Here is a 17,405-nt window from a genome sequence, read left to right as displayed (position 1 = left end):
CAGTTGACATTCAATATTGTTTTATATTAGTTTCAGGTGTACAGCATGGTGGTTAGACATTTATATAATTTATGCAGTGATCCCTCTGATTAGTAACCACCTTGCATTATATTTAGTTGCAACACTGGTTTTCTAATTGACTAAGCAAGTAAGAATGTTGTCTTCCCTACCAATTGAAGCCAGGTTCCTGAAGGTTTCCCACATCACATCTCTGTAGAGTTTCTTCTGTGAAGGATCCAGCAGAGCCCACTCCTCCAGGGTGAACTTCACACTCACATCCTCAAAGGCCACTGAATCCTAAAACATCCCAAATACGTATACAGGAGAATGGGTGATATGAACAGCACTAGGAATCTATACTCAATTCACAGAAATTCACATGACTTTGTTGGCAGAACTATTACTTATTGGCCACACTTACTTCCTCATAAATTTAATAGCATCATGAACACAAGGAAGGTATTGCTACGTTTTTTATTATGATCACGTCAGTATTCATTGCTGTCTAATATCAGAATACAGAGCACCTTGGAGAAATGAGATAAATGCTATACAAATGAAAGAAATATTTCCAGTTGAAGCATATCAATGAAAGAAATATTTCCAGTTGAAGCACATCAATTTATTGTAAAACAAACAAACAAAAAACCTCTTCCATCTTTTTTTTCTTTTTTAAGATTTTATTAGGGAAAGGGAACAGGACTTTATTGGGGAACAGTGTGTACTTCCAGGACTTTTTCCAAGTCAAGTTGTTGTCCTTTCAATCTTAGTTGTGGAGGGTGCTGTTCAGCTTCAAGTTGTCCTTTCAATCTTAGTTGTGGAGGGCACAGCTCAGCTCCAGGTCCAGTTGCCATTGTTAGTTGCAGGGGGCACAGCCCACCATCCCTTGCGGGAGTGGAACTGGCAGCGTTGTGGTTGAGAGGATGCACTCCAACCAACTGAGCCATCCGGGAGCTCAGTGGCAGCTCAGCTCAATGTGCCGTGTTCAATCTTAGTTGCAGGGGGCAGAGCCCACCATCCCTTGTGGGAGTCGAGGAGTTGAACTGGCAACCTTGTGGTTTAAATCCCACTGGCCCATGTGGGAATCGACCCGGAAGCCTTCAGCATTAGGAGCACAGAGCTCCAACCGCCTGAGCCACCAGGCCGGCCCCATCTCCTTCTTTAATACCCACCATATCACTCATCACTCCATAAAGCACAGTATCATATCTGCATGAGGTTTTAATGAATAAAAAACACATGAAGACCTGGAAACTTTTTCTTCTCATCACCAAACATAAGAGGCCAGGAGGCCTGTGAAATCTAACTTGTAACAAGATCCAATTGCCCATAGGGTCCTAAAGTACTCCAGGTTATTAAAAGTAGTCAGATCCAGTTGACTCAATGAAAATATTCTTGTAGAGCAGTATGAATTATAATTGGTTTGTAAAATATTTATCACAGAATCAGTTTTACCTTCTTTGCTTTGTCTCATTTCATGGGGCCAGGAAGTTATTTGGAAAATAAAGCTCAAACACAAGGAAGAAGTCATGACAACTTAGATAGCCCCCAAATCCCTATACTCATGAGCCTCAGGGTTGCTTCCCACCCACTTTTAGAACATATAGGCATGCACGCTGAGATGATAAAATCACAGAGAAGAGTTCTTCCCAGCAGAATCATAACACTGTAACCTGGGCCTGATGACCTTGAGGAACAAGTTAAGACATGGAATTTGCAAGGGAGTTCACTGAAGTCCCCGATGATTTGATGACTAATTTGTACATGGTTATAAAATACAAAAAGAGTTCAACAGTGCTTAAAAAACAACAACCCATAAAATCCCCTTTCTCTAATTTAATCAACAAGAGATACCCAACCAGCCACTGTAGAGGCTCTCCTCCCAACTTCTCCCATTTCCAAGTTCCCATGTGAGCACAGCAGCATGACCACCCATTCTGAGGATAGGAATCCAAGTGGCATAAGTGCCTAACTGATGTGTAGGGAACAGAGAAAAGGCTTCCACCCAGCAATTCTGATGGTAGAATTCACCTATTTGGTAGACCAACAGCAAACCAAGAACACCTTTCTTGTTGTGGGTCCAGGGAGTAAGATGCACTGCCTGGCTCAGCCCTGATTACTGTTTCTACAGCAGATCGGTAGTGCTTACTCATAAAAAAGCCCTACTACCTAGTGTGCAGGAGAAGTGAATATTAGCAGGCCCAAGATTATACATATCTTTACAAACTCTGGGTAACAAAGTTTGTCCTTTGCTGGTACATGGGAACCAGAATTTCAAGAGTGATCCCACCACTCTTATGGATAACAGTGCCTCAGTGTGCCTAAAGCGTTTATGCAAACAATATGGTATAAGATAAACTCCTGTTTTGTGTAGTTTACACATTCGTCAGACAGTGCTGACATGATTATCCCCCAGAAAACACTCTGGGCACTGAGTCTTTACTGAGCTTCCCTGGTAGATAGTAATTCAGACATGTACTCACAACTTCTTGAAGAACTGAGCCCATCCTGTGTGGTTACATTAAGAGACAACATTTGGAAGCTTGCTCCTGATTTCTTCCAGACTAAATTTAATTCAGTACCAAACAACATTAATAAATAATAGTGAATGATCCTCAAGGAAAATTTAAATTTTTTTTTCTTGGATAATATCAACTAGAATGAAAGGATGGCACATGTTCTTAGAAAGAATTCAGTGGTCACCCAGATGTCACGTCTCCCAAATAATATCTTTATAAAGTTCCATTAATCCCCCAAACAGACTCTTCAGTAGTCAACGAAAACTACTCCTTCAAACCTAGTAGGAGGGACAAATGTCTAAAAATGGACAGTCTTCTAAAGAACAAAGTGACAGCCTATCTAACATACATCAAGGGTTTTTAAGCTATAGTAACCCAGACAGTACACTATTAACAGAGAAATAAACAAGCAGATCAAAAGAAAGAAAAGGGTCTTCCATGGGCCAGCACTTAATATATAAAGTTGGTCAAGGACAGAACAGGTATTATAGAGCAGGGGCAAATATCAGGGATACTTGAATACGTGGGGCAAGGACAAACTGTTATTTAATTGGAAAAATGCATTGTATTCTCCGCTATTCCACGGACAATAGCCAATTCACTGTAGATTTAAATGTGCAAAATTAAATTAGGACACTTTTAAAAGTCATGTATTGACACAAGAATAGGGAGAATTTTGTCATATAAGAAAAAGAGTAAGCCATAAAGCTAGAGACTAACAAATTCAAATATATTAAAATTAAGGTAATTAAAAGACAATGAAGTGGGAAAAAAGTGTCAGTAATACATGCAATATAAAAGTTTTAGTTTGCAGTGTAAAAATGAACACACAAATTAAAAATGGGAAATGACATAAAACATATTTAAGAGATGATTGTAAAAAACAATATATGAAAAATATCCATCACCTTAGTAATGAAGTAATAGACAAAATGTCCAGGAGCTACCATTTCACAGCGATTAGAACAAAAATTGTCAACTGAATAATCCAGTGTTGAATCGCTGGGCACAAATCACTAAACTACGCACAAATGGAGAGTCAAGGGATATACTCCAGTGCTGTTGCCTGTAAATTTAAACTTGATCACTATTTACAGCCCAGCAATTTTTCAACAATGTCCACAGAATTTTATGTGTATTTGAACATGGAGATTCAGGACAGCATGTACTACTATCAAGAGATCTGGAGGATTTATCCATTAAAAAAAAAGGCAAAGTGTATTGCAAAATATGAACATGATACATATTTTATAACTGTTAAGGTCCCCTGCACAGGCAGGTGGACCCCCACCTGCAATTTGGTTTAGATGTGTAATACCGATGATAACACACAAATGCCGAGAAGGTATAAAAGGGTTTATTATTTCCATAATGGAAGTGTCTGGGGAGGGCAGGGCAGACCTCTCAAGCAGGTATGAAATGATGACAGAGAGCAAAGAAAGGAGCCTTATTGAGGTTGGGGGTGGGCTAGGGAGATACTTTGGGTACAGGGGCAGGGCCTCCTGTGGCTTGAATAACTTTCTAAAACCAAAGGAAGGAGCACCTAGGCTTTCTTATCACCAGGTACAGATATGGGGCACAAGGGGATGAAGGTGGGATGAAGGTTTAAAGTTGTCAGCCATAAACATCAAAAAAAGGAGACAGAGACTTTCATGTAAGGAGTTTAGAAGCTGGCTTTGGCCCTCAGAAAAAAAAAAGCCAAGAAACTTAAGATCACATAGTTCAGAGAACTGAGGGCACATGGCAAACTGCTGTCTCCATCATTAGAAAGAGAGACAAATAAGTAGCCATTTAAAAATATGCCCAGAATATTCCCTTTTTCTTAATAAGCCACGTCCTCAAAACAACCTGTTTCACAAGAGCAGAATTGATGGGATTTCCCCAAAGCCTAACTGACCTGGCGGGACAGAAATAGGCAACTTGAATCTCTTTCAGCCATTTCTGCTCTAAAAGGTGGGACATTTCTGAGATGATAGGATTTTTTCTCCTCCTGAACCAAGTATGTAGTATTTTTTCTAACGCCACTTTTAGAACTCTATGTCACCAAGTAGGTGTCCAAACAGCTCAGTTCAGTACTAGCACTAACTACCCAGAGTTCAGGTTAGGCTCCACAGATCAGATCTCAGTCCGACACACTGCCCCTACTTCAGATGCCAGCCACAAATGGAGTGCCCAGGCTACTGACATTTCTGCTCAGCCATCTACAAATTCATAGATTCCCTTCACACCCTGTCAGGTTTGGTAATTTACTGAAACAATTCTGAGAACTCAGCAAAGCCTTTTACTTCCTATTACAGTATTGGTTTAGTACAAAAGACACAAATCAGGAATAGCTAAGTGGAATAGATGCATAGAGCAGAGTAGGGCAAGGATGTGGGTTAAGGGAGTTGAGACGAAGTTAAGGGAGTTGAACTTTCCAGAAACTGGATGTGTTCACCAACCCAAAAACTCTCTGAATCCTTCTTTAAGTGCCCTGATGGAGGTTTCATTACATGGGTACAATTTATTAAAGCATGGGCCATTGGTGAGAAGTTACTCTCCAACCCCTCTCATCTCCCCACAGGCTAGGAGACTGGGGCTGAAAGTTCCAAGTCTCTATGAAGGCTTGGTATTTGTGGAATCCAACCCTCATCCTGAAGCTATCTAGGAGCTGGCCAAGAGTTGTCTCATTAAAACTAAAGACATGCTGTCACTCTTACCACTCAAGTAAGTCCAAGGGCTTCAAGAGGTTTTTGTTAGAAACTGGGGACAAAGAGGAAATACCTTTCTTATTACATCACAGAAGGTTACACCAAGGGACACAAGCTCATAAAGGATTGAGACCAAATCACTGGACTAGAGAATGTTCCCCTCTGCCCACACCTACCTCTGCATCAAGTGGACTCGTGTTTAATATCAGCAATTAGAGGTCCAAGATGGTGGTGGTATAGGAGGACACTCAACTCGCGCCCCCCCCCGAGCAAGCTCAAATATACATATATATAGAGAGAGAGAAAGAGAGAAATTACTCCTGCAAGACAACTGAGGGTTGAATGAACAGCTTCTAAACAGCAAAGGAGACAAAAAGACCAAATAGAAAAGGTTGGGAAATCACGAGCCCTCAGGAAATAGAAGAAACTCTCAAGAGGTGCCAGTGAGCACCACTGTTTACTTCTCCCACCTCTTCGATGGGGGCAGAAGCTCTCTTCCAGTGCTTTGGCCCACCTGCAAGATCACCTCAGTGTGTCCACAGCTGCACTGCCAGGAGCCTTTTGCCTCTAAACAGAGGGAGCAAGTAGGAACAACAGGGTATCGCCACAGCACCTGGCCTCCCTGCTGGGAGCCACTCTAGCCTAGCAGGCCAGTGCCCCAGGCGCCTAAGCAACTGCCCAGCTCCAACTGCCTTCCCCAAACTACCCAGCACATAAAGCCTACATAGGGGTTGCTTCTACATGGGACTTCTTTCTATACAGATGAGAGACTATATAGAAAAAGTTGGGTCACCATGGGAGTTCTCCAGGGACTGCAGGAATTACCGGAATCTGAGGTACCAGTGAGCACCATTGTTTATGCGCCCCTCCACCTCCATAGTGTGGGCAGGGGCTCTATTCAGGTGCTGTGGCCTACCTGCGGTCGCTATAGCACATTCCTGGACACATTGCCTGAGCCCATTTTGGTCCTGAACAAAGGGAGCCAACAGGATCGACAGGGCATTACTACAGGCACCTGGCCTTCCCACCTGGAGCCTCTCTGGCTTGGTAGGCCAGTACCCCAGACAGACACCTCAGGCACCTGATCAGCTCCTGCCAAAAGCACCCAGCAGACGCAGCCTACACAGAGGACACATCTACATAAAGCCAGTTTTTCAAGGCTGGAAGAGATACCTGTTTTATATTTATAAACATAGAAAGTCAAACAAAATGAAAAGACAGAAGACTATCTTTCAAATGAAGGAATAAGAAAAATTCCCCAGAAAAACCCCTACGGAAATGGAGATAAATTATTTGCTTGATAAATAATTAAAAAAAAAAAAAATGGCCATAAGGATGCTCACTAAACTTAAGAGTGGAATAGAGGAACTTAGAGGGAGCTTCAATGAAGAGTTATAAAGCATAATAACTAAGCAGCTCTGAAGAATACAATAACTGAAATAAAAAACACATTAGAAGGGATCAACAGAAGATTAGCTAATACAACAGAACAGATCAGTAACTTACAAGACACACTAGTGAAAGTCAGCCAATCAAAAGAGCAAAAGGAAAGAATTTAAAAAATAAAATAAGGGTAGTTTAAGGGACCTCTGGGATACCATCAAGCACTCAAACATTTGCATTATAAGGATCCCAGAAGGAAAAGAAAAATGAACAGAAACTTTATTTAAAGAAATAATGGCTGAAAACTTTCCTAACCTGAGAAAAGAAACAGACATCCAGGTGCAGGAAGTACAAAGAGTTCCAAACCAGATGAACCCAAACAGACCCACACTGAGATATACTGTAATTAAAATGGCAAAAGTTAAAGAGACAATCTTGAAAGAAACAAGAGGAAAACAAGTTATATACAAAGGAAACCCCATAAGGCTATCAGCTGATTTCTCAGCAGCAACTTTACAGACCAGAAGGAAGTGGCAGTACATCTTTAAAGTTCAGGAAGCTACAACCTAGAATAACTTACCCAGCAGTGTTATCATTCAGAATTGGAGGATAGTGTTTCCTACACAGGCAAAAACTAAAGGAGCTCATCATCATTAAACCAGCTTTACAAGAAGTGTTAAAGGGTCTTCTTTAAGCAGAAATGGAAAGGCCACAACCAGAAATAAGAAAATATGAGAAAGGAAAAATCTTCACAGATAAAGCCAAATATTTAATAAATACAGCAAATCAGACATTTAAAAAGCTACTACAAAGGTCAGAAGAAAAAAGTATCAAACTCAACTCAAACTACAGTAGTTAGGAAATATATAACACAAAAAGCATGAAGGAGTAAAAATGTAATCCTTATAGAATATATTCAAACTTAAATGCCTATCAGCTTGAAATAGACTGCTATAGATATAGAATGACATATGTAAACCTCATGGTAACCACAAACCAAAAACTTACAATAAGATATACAAAGAATTAAAAAAAAAAGGAACCCTAGAAAAACACTAAGGAAAACCAGCAAACCACAAGGGAAGAGATCAAGAGAAAAAAGGAACAGAGAACTATAAAAACCCAACATTTTTTTTAACAAATGGCAATAAGTATATACTTATCAATAATTACTTTAAGTGTAAATGGCTTAAGTGCTCCAATAAAAACATAAAGGGTGGCTGAATGGATTAAAAAACATGACCCATCTACATGCTGCTTATAAGAAACTTACTTCAAATAAAAAAACAGACTCAGGGCGGCCAGGTAGCTCAGTTGGTTAGAGCACGGTGCTCTTAACAACAAGGTTGTCGGTTCGATCCCCACATGGGCCACTGTGAGCTGCGCCCTCCACAACTAGATTGATACAACTACTTGACTTGGAGCTCATGGGACCTGGGAAAACATATTTAAAAGACAAACTTAAAGTGAAGGGATGGAAAAAGATATTCCATGGAAATAATAACGAAAAGAAAGCTGGGGTAGCAATACTCATATCAGACAAAATAGACTTTAAAACAATAAACTATAAAAGGAAACAAAGAAGGAAATTACATAATTATAAAGGGGTCAATCCAAGAAGAGGCTATATCAATTGTAAAACATTTCTACAAACCTAACATAGAAGCACCTAAATAAATACATAAAGTAATATTTAATGGACATAAAGGGAGAAATAATTTCACAATAATGCAATAATGGTAGGTGATTTTATTACCCCATTCACACCAATGGATAGATCATCCAGAGAGAAAATTAATAAGGAAATAATGACCTTAAATGTCACATTAGACCATATCGACCTAATAGACATTTTAAAAATATTTCATCCAAAAACTCCAGAATACACATTTCTTTTCGAAGTGTACATGGAACATTATCCAGGCTAGGTCACACATTAAATCACAGAACAAGCCTCAATAAATTCGAGAAGATTAAAATCATATCAAGCATCTTTTCTGATTACATGGCATGAAACCAGGAATAAACGACAGGAAAAAAATTGGGAAAACACAAATACATGGAAACTGAACAACATGCTACTAAACAACCAATGGATCAAAAACGAAATAAAACAGGCTATCAAAAACTATCTGGAAACAAATGAAAATGAAAACACAATTTTTCAAAATTTATGGGATGCATCAAAAACGGTCTAAAAGGAAACTATAGCTATACAAGCCTACCTCAAGAAACAAGAAAACTCCCAAATAAATAATCTAACTCTGTATCCAAAGGAACTAGAAAAAGAAAAAAACAAAACCCAAAGTAAACAGAAGGAAGGAAATAGTTCAGATCAGAGCAGAAATAAATGAAATAGAAATCTAAAAAATAGAAAAAAATCAATAAAACTAAGGGTTTGTTCTTTGAAAAGATAAATAAGATTGACAAACCTTTAGCCAAACTCATCAAGAAAAAAAGAGATAGAGCTCAAATAAATAAAATCACAAAGTCATAACTGACACCACAGAAATATAAAGAATCATTATAGAATATTATGAACAATTATGTGCCAACAAATTTGACAATCTAGAAGAAATGGATAAATTTCTAGAAGTATATCATCTTCCATGACTGAACCAGGAAGAAATACAAAATCTAAACAGACCAATTATTACCAATGAAATTGAAGCAGTAATTTAAAAAGCTCCCAACAAATAAAAGTCTAGGACCAGATGACTTCACAGGTGAATTCTACTAAACATTCAAAGAAGAATTAATACCCATCCTTCTGATTACTATTTTTTAAAAAAATTGAAGAGGAAGGAATGCTTCCAAATTCATTCTACAAGGCCAGCATTACCCTGATACCAAAAGCAAAGACATTACAAGAAAAACAAAACAAAGAAACAAACAAAAACAAAACATTACAGGCCAGGGGCTTAAAACATTACAGTGGCTCAGGCAGTTAGAGCTCCATGCTCCTAACTCCGAAGGTTGCCGGTTCGATTCCCACATGGGCCAGTGGGCTCTCAAGTTTCTGAATTAGTGCGTTACGGCAGATAGAAAAAATAATGCAGACTGTATGTTACAGAGGCCCCAAAGCCAAGCAGTATATTTTAATGTTTTGCTATGTAAAATTTTTTAGTATATTTTGGCTTTCCAATAGGGTCAAATTGTGGACCTCTGTTTCAGTATTTTATCTATTATTTCCTTCCTCCTGACCTACTCTGTTTTGTTTCTTCATCACTGGATAACTTGGGGGGGAGGGGGTGCCTCTCTATCCTGGTATTTGTTGACTTGTTTCTGCTGAGAGGATCAAAACAGTACCATCAGGGTTAGGAGCCTCTCCCAGGACAAATTGTTTGTTCTGTAGGGCTTAAGGACCATCTGCTTAAGAAAAGTTTGAACTAATCCCTTGGCTGTGCCCCAGTGGGGCCATGGGTGTTGTCCCCTTAACTCTGAAGGTCAGGATCTGGGCTGCAGTAGAGGCAGGGGCAGCAGCAGCAGAGGTACTTAGTGGTCCTGGGGAGCCCTCTGGGATTAGAGACTCAATCCATCGCCTACTAGCTGCCCTCCCTAACACAGAGAAATCCCGGCAAAGAAATATGACCCAGGATCACTTTAGGGAAAGCGCCAGTCCCAAACACCTGCTCCCAAATGCCTAGAAATTCTCGAAACTGCCCACTCTGGTCGACTGCACATAGAACTGGGGTTTGGTGGGGTCAACACTGCCCCATGGGGCAGCACAGCTCACAGCACCAGCTTCCCAGCACCCAGCAGCCCACAGTACGGCCGCCATCAGGCAGCAGAGCAGGTGAGCAAGTCAGAGCAAGAGAAGACAGACCCACGGGGTGGTCATGTGGGATGTGCTGCTCAAAGTGACAACTGTTATACACCTGAAACTAACATAATATTTTATATCAACTATAATTGAAAAATAAGTTAAAAAAAATTGTTATGGTCACCTGCAGAGAGCTAGCTCCCATGCTGCTGGCGTGGTTCCCCCCACACATACCAAGAGGGTAGGGGAAGGCTTGGGACTCACATACTAGAGGTCTCAGGAGAGGGCAGGATGGCCTCTCAAGCAGCTCTGAAATGGCTTCAGGAAGCAGGGAAAGGAGCCTGGCCAGTGTGTCCACTGCCATTGGGGACGGGACCAGGGCCAGAGTTCTGCTCACTGACATGGGCTAGTGTGCATAGGATCTCCTGCCTGGTCTAGAGGAGAGACCACACAGGCTTTCCCATCAGCTTGTCCAGGTGGGGGCACAAGGGGCAGAGGGAGTGAGCCGTCCAACATCAAAAAATGTGGAGTCTACTGCTCATTAGAAGAACAAAGGTGGGTAAAAAAATAATGCATTTGTAATTATTCGATTTATATACAGAAACACTAACAGGAGGCTCAAGAAATTATCAAAACTGTGTATTTGGTGGTGGCTGAAATAACAGCTATGGAACGGGCCAGGATGTGTTAACATAAGATTTAAACGTAAGATTTCTTATGTTAGACTTCCTATCTTACAGATTTTTAAGAAAAAACCCCCAGAAACTTATGTATATTTTATTATTTATTCAACAGTCTTTAATTTTATCTTTTGTACATGGGAAACCATTCTAATTCCTTTGAGCATTAACGGTTACAAATATGTAAACCATACAAAATGAAAATGTTCTAATCTCTTGCTAACTAAAACGATATGTTCGTCCTTCCCCTATATCTCACACTTGGAGGTATTTTCAGGAATAGGTAGAATATTAGAATGCCACAGGGGTTTGAGTTTAGCTCCTTAAATATAAGAGGATTGTCAAAGATTTACATAAGCTTTCAGTAGTTTTCTTCACATCAATTATAAGAGGAATTTAATTGTTTTAGCCTTTTTAATTTTCAATGTGCTCTAGGGATATGATATGTACATACAAAAAATGATCTAAAAACAAAAAATGCACATCAGAACTTCAATGCATTCATCTCACATCTTCAGGTTCTTTTTCTAAACAGAACAAAAACTCTATTTGGTTCCACAGTTTTCTTGCTTTCCTCTTATCTCTCAGTCATCTTCTAGTTTCAGAGCCCAAGTGCTTAGTAGGGAAACCAGAGCCAAAGGGCTGCTCTATTCAGGCAATAAAGGACCCAAAGGAAAGAAACACAAGTATTGGAATCAGCTCACATAAGCAGACTGCTTCCCACAGGACAGAAGGAAAGCCACTTTCAGAAAGTTCCATGTTCTGGACACTCAAGGTTGAGATAGAACCCCTCGAGTGGGTCAGTCCCTGGGGAAGGAGGGAGGGACACCTGGGCAGCCCCGGGAATGAACTCTGGGACCTCCACACACACTGCCCTACCATAAGCATGAAGGCACTCCCTCCCCCAGGCTTCCATTCTCACAACTGAGGAAACTCTCAGCCTGATTCAGTTTATATTCCGAATAAACTTCCAAGTTCACAAACCCTTTGTCTACAAGACAGAACACCTGATCTTCACAGACTTTCTCACTGTGCAATTTACACTCTGAGCGCACCTGCACTGTGGATGCAAAACTCAAAGTGTCTAAATATGCTGAGGCCTAAGAAACCATAACCTCAGAAAGGGCGTCATTCCGCCCATTGTGCGCGATGCATCCCCAGCTTTCCAGGGCTGCAACTTCTCTCAGCGCAAAGGCCCTTCAATGGTGGGTGTGAGCAGAAAGGACACCTGCAGGGGAGGCTCCCCAGGAAGAACCACTGGGCCTTCAAGTACTTCCCTTTGCAGGCTCAAGGGGCCTTAGCTTAGGTCCCTGCCCTCAGGTCTCTATCCCCCACTGGAGCAGCTTTGGACCACCATTGATATTTAAAAAAATACAAACCCAGTGTTTGGACAATCCATAAATAAAGTGAATATATCTTTTCAAAGTGACAAACCTAGGAAGGGAAATGCTGACAAGGCAGATCACCCAGGAAAGTTTCAAGGTGGAATCTCCACCCGAAGGATTTCCCCTAAGATGTGTGTGCCCAAGAAAGATCCTAGGAGGTCAGGCACAAGGATTTCATGCAGCCTAAGTTCCAAGTGGTTATTCGCCACTTTTCTTTCACGTAAAATATCCACAAACAAAAAATAAACTGTATTAAAAGGGCGATCTATTGACTCTGGAAAAATGATAAACAATTAAAATATGCACCCCGGGTGCATCTGAAATGCACCTCGAAGGGCAAATAGGTGATGACTGAGTCGGAGAAGGGAAGTTGGCGTTTGTAATACGGGGAAGGATTTGGAAATTTAGGGATTTACTGCCACCCAAGGAAGAATACTGGTGAGGGCAGTCACGGTCGTGGATTTCAGGCCCTGCTTCCCAAACATTTGGAAAACTCAAGAGAAAATGGATGTCCCCGGGGGAGGAAGGAGGAACTGGGGACCCCCACAGCTCTTCTCACGCACGAACTCCCGGAGAGCGAGTCACCATTGTCCCCTGATGACCCTCCCTGTGGTCACCGCACCATCTGGGGAGACGCGAGGCTCCGGGCGCAGAGCTGCCCAGACAGGCTCCGGGGCCGAAATCGCCCCCTCGCAGTGACCAGAGAGAACGCCAGGCGTCCCGGCAGCCGGCCCAGCCTCCACGCTGCGTGTCGGAGGGGACTGAGGTCTGAGAAGCAGCTCCCCGGACTCCGGACTTGACCTTGGGGAGGCCGAGTCCTGCTACAGCCAGTTCCAACCATCCCCTCGTACCAGCCTCCGAACCCCGGCCCCGCATGCTCACCATTTCTAGGTTTCCTCGGTCCCCCGGCGTCCTCCCTACGATTCCCGGTAACGGTACAGGTTAAAATGCGACGGAGCCTGCAGCAGACCAACCTGGGACCTTTAAGAGCGGACAACCCTCGAGGATGGCCGGAGCAGCAGGACGTCCGGGCTGGTTGAGGACCGTCGCCCCACCCACCTGCTCCGAGGCCGGCCCTGATTGGACAGTTCAAAAGGCCTTGCTCTTTCGCGCCTGAGTGACAGCCGACCAGAGCTTTTGTGGCTGGGCAGAAGGCCAGCTGGAACTCGTCCTCTGGGGGACTTGTGCATTGATATATAAGGCTGCGAGGCCACTAGTGGAACTGTGATCCCTTTTTACAGGTACAGACACTTAAAAGTCACCTCACCATGTGTAATAATTAGTCTGCCTCTATTTTGATCTTTTACTGTTGACCGCGTTGAGTCTTCCACCCATTGCTTCCCCACCCCGACTCATTTCGTACTTTAAAATATCCTGTGGCCTCCGAAGCCCTTGGCTCTAGTAGGAAATTGGAACCCCGCAGCCCCAGCGTGGGCTCAAGGATTCTTCTCAGGGTGTGAGATGTGTTCATTACATTCTCAGTTGTTTTGCACTGGAAGGAAATTTATTTGAGATCGTTTTTTGAATGTATCCTTAGAGAATTTTGAAATGTAAAATGCTGTAATATCCCTAAGGTAATTCAATTTCTATTTAGACTGCTATAGCAAAAACACTTTTAATTTTACTATGTTTGTTTTGGGTGTCATATCGAATAATTCTTTGCCAAATCCGAGGTCATATTTTTTCTAAGAATATTATAGTTTACTTCAGATTTAGGTCTTTGATCTGTTTTTGTAAATTGTTATATGTGGTGTAATGTAAGGATCCAATTTAATTCTTTTGCAGGTTGCTATCCAGTTGTCCCAGCACCAATTTTTGAAAAGAATATTCTTTCCTCATTCCTGGCATCTTTTTTGAAAATCATATGACCATGGTGACTGGCTTTATATCTGAAATCTCAGTCTAATCCATTGATCTGTGTGTCTGTCCTGTGTCATTACCACATTACTTTGATAACCACTGCTGAGTAGTAAAATTTGAAATCAGGAAATGTTAGTCCTGCTAGCTTGTTTTACTTTTTCAAGATTGGTTTCGCAATCCTGGTTGCCCTGTAATTCCATATGAATTTATGAAACAGCTTGATGATTTCTGTAAAGAAATCAGCAGAGATTATGTTTGGGATTGTGTTCAATATCTACATCATTTTGGGAAATATTGCCATCACAACAGTGTTAAGTCTTCTGATCCATGAATATGGACTATTTATTATTTAGATCTTTATGTAATATTTTTTAGGGTTCTCTCTCTTTTTTTCCCCCGTGCCTCTATTGGCTAGAAAGAAATAGAGAGCAAGGAAAAAGGATGGCATCATTCCAAGGTCTTCACTCATTTTTATTAAAGATTTGCAATGTCCAAATATCCAAATCCCCACCCAAATACACACCAATCCTTTTAATTTCCAAAAATGCAAATCAAATTTTTTGGCAATAAAAAACATGTAATGGTTATTATTACTAGAAATTAATTTCAGGGAAAATATGACTAGAAGAGATTTTTTTTTTCTAAATACCCTCAAAATTCTTGTTTCTCTATAACTGATATCCCTTTGCATGTATGTGTGTTCATTAATGACCATCCAATAGAAATGGTGCATAGCTTGCAAATTTAAATATATAAAAGCATGTAATCATTTTTGTCAGTATGTGGTCATTATAATTATATATTTTTTTGTACAGCTTCCTAGCTTTTTTTTTTTTTTTTTTTTTTACCATTTACCCCCTTCACCCATTTCTCCTGCCCCCTCATCTCCCAACTCTGGCAACCACCAGTCTATTCTCTGTATCCATGAGCTTTGTTTTTGTTTGTGTTTTTCAAGTTTCCACATATAAGGGAAATTATATATCTTCCTCTGTCTAACATATTTCACTTATGCCCTCTAGGTCCATCCATGTTGTCACAAATGGCAAAATTTCATTCTTTTATATGGCTGAATAATATTCCATTATATACATATAATGGAATATATATACATATAATGGAATATATGGATAATCTGGATAATAGGGTGGGGAAAGACATATAATGGAATATTATTCAGCCATGTATATATAATGGAATATATATTATATATAAGATATATACTATATACATATACCACTATTTCTTTATTCATCCATTGATAGCCGATTAAGTTGTTTCCATATCTTAGCCATTGTAAATAATGCTGCAGTGAATATGGGGGTGCATATATCTTTTTGAGTTACTGTTTTCATTACCTTCAAATATACCCAGAAGTGGAATTTCTGGGTCATAGATTAGTTCTGTTAATTTTTTAAGGAAGCTCCATACTTTTTTCCATAGCAGCTACACCAATTTACATTCCCACCAACAGTGCACAAGGGTTCCTTTTTCTCCATATTCTGGCCAACACTTGTTATTTCACACTTGTAGATCTTTATTAAATTTCTTAATGATGATTTCAAGTTTTCTGAGTGTTTATTTTGTGCTTCTTAAAAATTCATTCATATTTCATTCTTTTCAAATCTATTGCAAATAGATTTCTTTTGTTACTTTCATTATCAGATTGTTCATTGCAGTGTATAGAAATACAATTTATTTTTATATACTGATCTTGTATCATACAAATTTGCTATACTGAATTATCAGTTCAAATAGATATTTGTAATAGATTCCTTAGAGTTTTCTATATACCAGGTAAGTCATATGCAAGTGAAGACAGGAAGGTTTTACCTTTTCCTGTCCAATCTGGATACATCTTATTTCCTTTTTTGGCAAAATTGTTCTGGCTAAAATCTCCAGTACATTGTCAAATAGAAGTGGAGAAAACATCCAGTCTTTCACCATTAAATATAATATTAGCTGTGGGAGTCCCATATTTGCTCATTATCAGGTTCAGGAAATTTTCTTTGAATACTGAGTTGGTGAGTATTCTATCATGAAAGGGTGTTGGATTTTGTCAAGTACTTCCACTAAGTCTCTTGAGGTGGTCATGATATTTTTGTTTTTATTCTATTAATATGATGTATTACATTAGTTGATTTTGAGATGTTAACCCAACCCTGCATACCTGGAATAAATCCCACTTGGTCATGTTGTATTATCCCTTTAAGACGTTGCTAGATTAGGTACTAGTATTAGTTGAGGTTTTAAAAAAATCACAGAGGAAATAGGTCTGCAATTTGTTTTTGTGGTGATGAGTCTGAGCATCCCCACTGACCACCTATGTAAAGTTAGACAAGTCATTTAGCTCCAAGTCTCAGTTTCCTCTCTTACCAAGTGTGATCATATTAGTGCTTCCATGTTTAGAAGTCTGAGAAGATGAAAAATCACGAGCCAGTCCACCCATGGTGATGAGTGCCTCCCTAAAGGCCTTTATTAGCATTAGCATTCCTGTTCCTATTCTCATTGTCATCATCTTATAAAGACAAAAGCAGAACTTTCTCAGTGTAATCTACATTCTACACTGCAGCTGAATCAGTTCTTCTCTGAAAAGTAAGGTTGAAACTGGCCTGTGAAACTACTGAGAACTAATGCTTTTAATAAAGTTCTGTGATGACAATTTTGATTTCTTCTACAAGTGCTTATTTTCCCATACTTTCAAATCTTCAAAAGAACGGCTGTGATTATTAGTTTATGGTATTTCATGCCTTCCCCCACAAGTTAGAAGAATTTGGTTGATTCTCTCTCCTACTACTACCTCAAACAGCATGTCAATATTTCTGTCAGACTATAAAGGAATAATATATTTTAAGTACAAACATGTATCTTGTTATTCTGCCATTTAAAGGTACTTCATTCATGCTTTCAACCACAAAAAGGATCATCTGCTCCCTTATTTTTATTCAGAACCAAGACCAATTTCTCGAACCCTGGGTAACATTCCATTAGGGCCATTTTTCAAGGTCATGGGGAAAGCATCTCTCCACATATACAAAGGACTCCCTGATTCTTGAGTTCTTCTGGGCTTCCCTCAGTATGGGTGATACACCAACACTCTGATGTACCCTGGCCGGTGTATCACAGGA

The 17,405-nt window shown here is 40.2% G+C and overlaps 1 protein-coding gene across 1 annotated transcript in view; it reads right to left on the bottom strand.

The window, feature by feature from the left end:
- LOC109454333 (uncharacterized) overlaps positions 1–17,405 on the bottom strand; it is a 90,168-nt gene that overhangs the window by 4,318 nt on the left and 68,445 nt on the right. The window contains 1 exon segment of the mRNA XM_074338126.1: positions 171–297. Within this exon segment, the coding sequence (XP_074194227.1) occupies positions 171–297 (127 nt within the window).

This window comes from Rhinolophus sinicus, linkage group LG07 (assembly GCF_036562045.2).
Source record: "Rhinolophus sinicus isolate RSC01 linkage group LG07, ASM3656204v1, whole genome shotgun sequence".
Lineage (NCBI taxonomy): Eukaryota > Metazoa > Chordata > Mammalia > Chiroptera > Rhinolophidae > Rhinolophus > Rhinolophus sinicus.
Note: the sequence above shows the minus strand (reverse complement) of the source record. Positions and strands in the feature narration are given on the sequence as shown.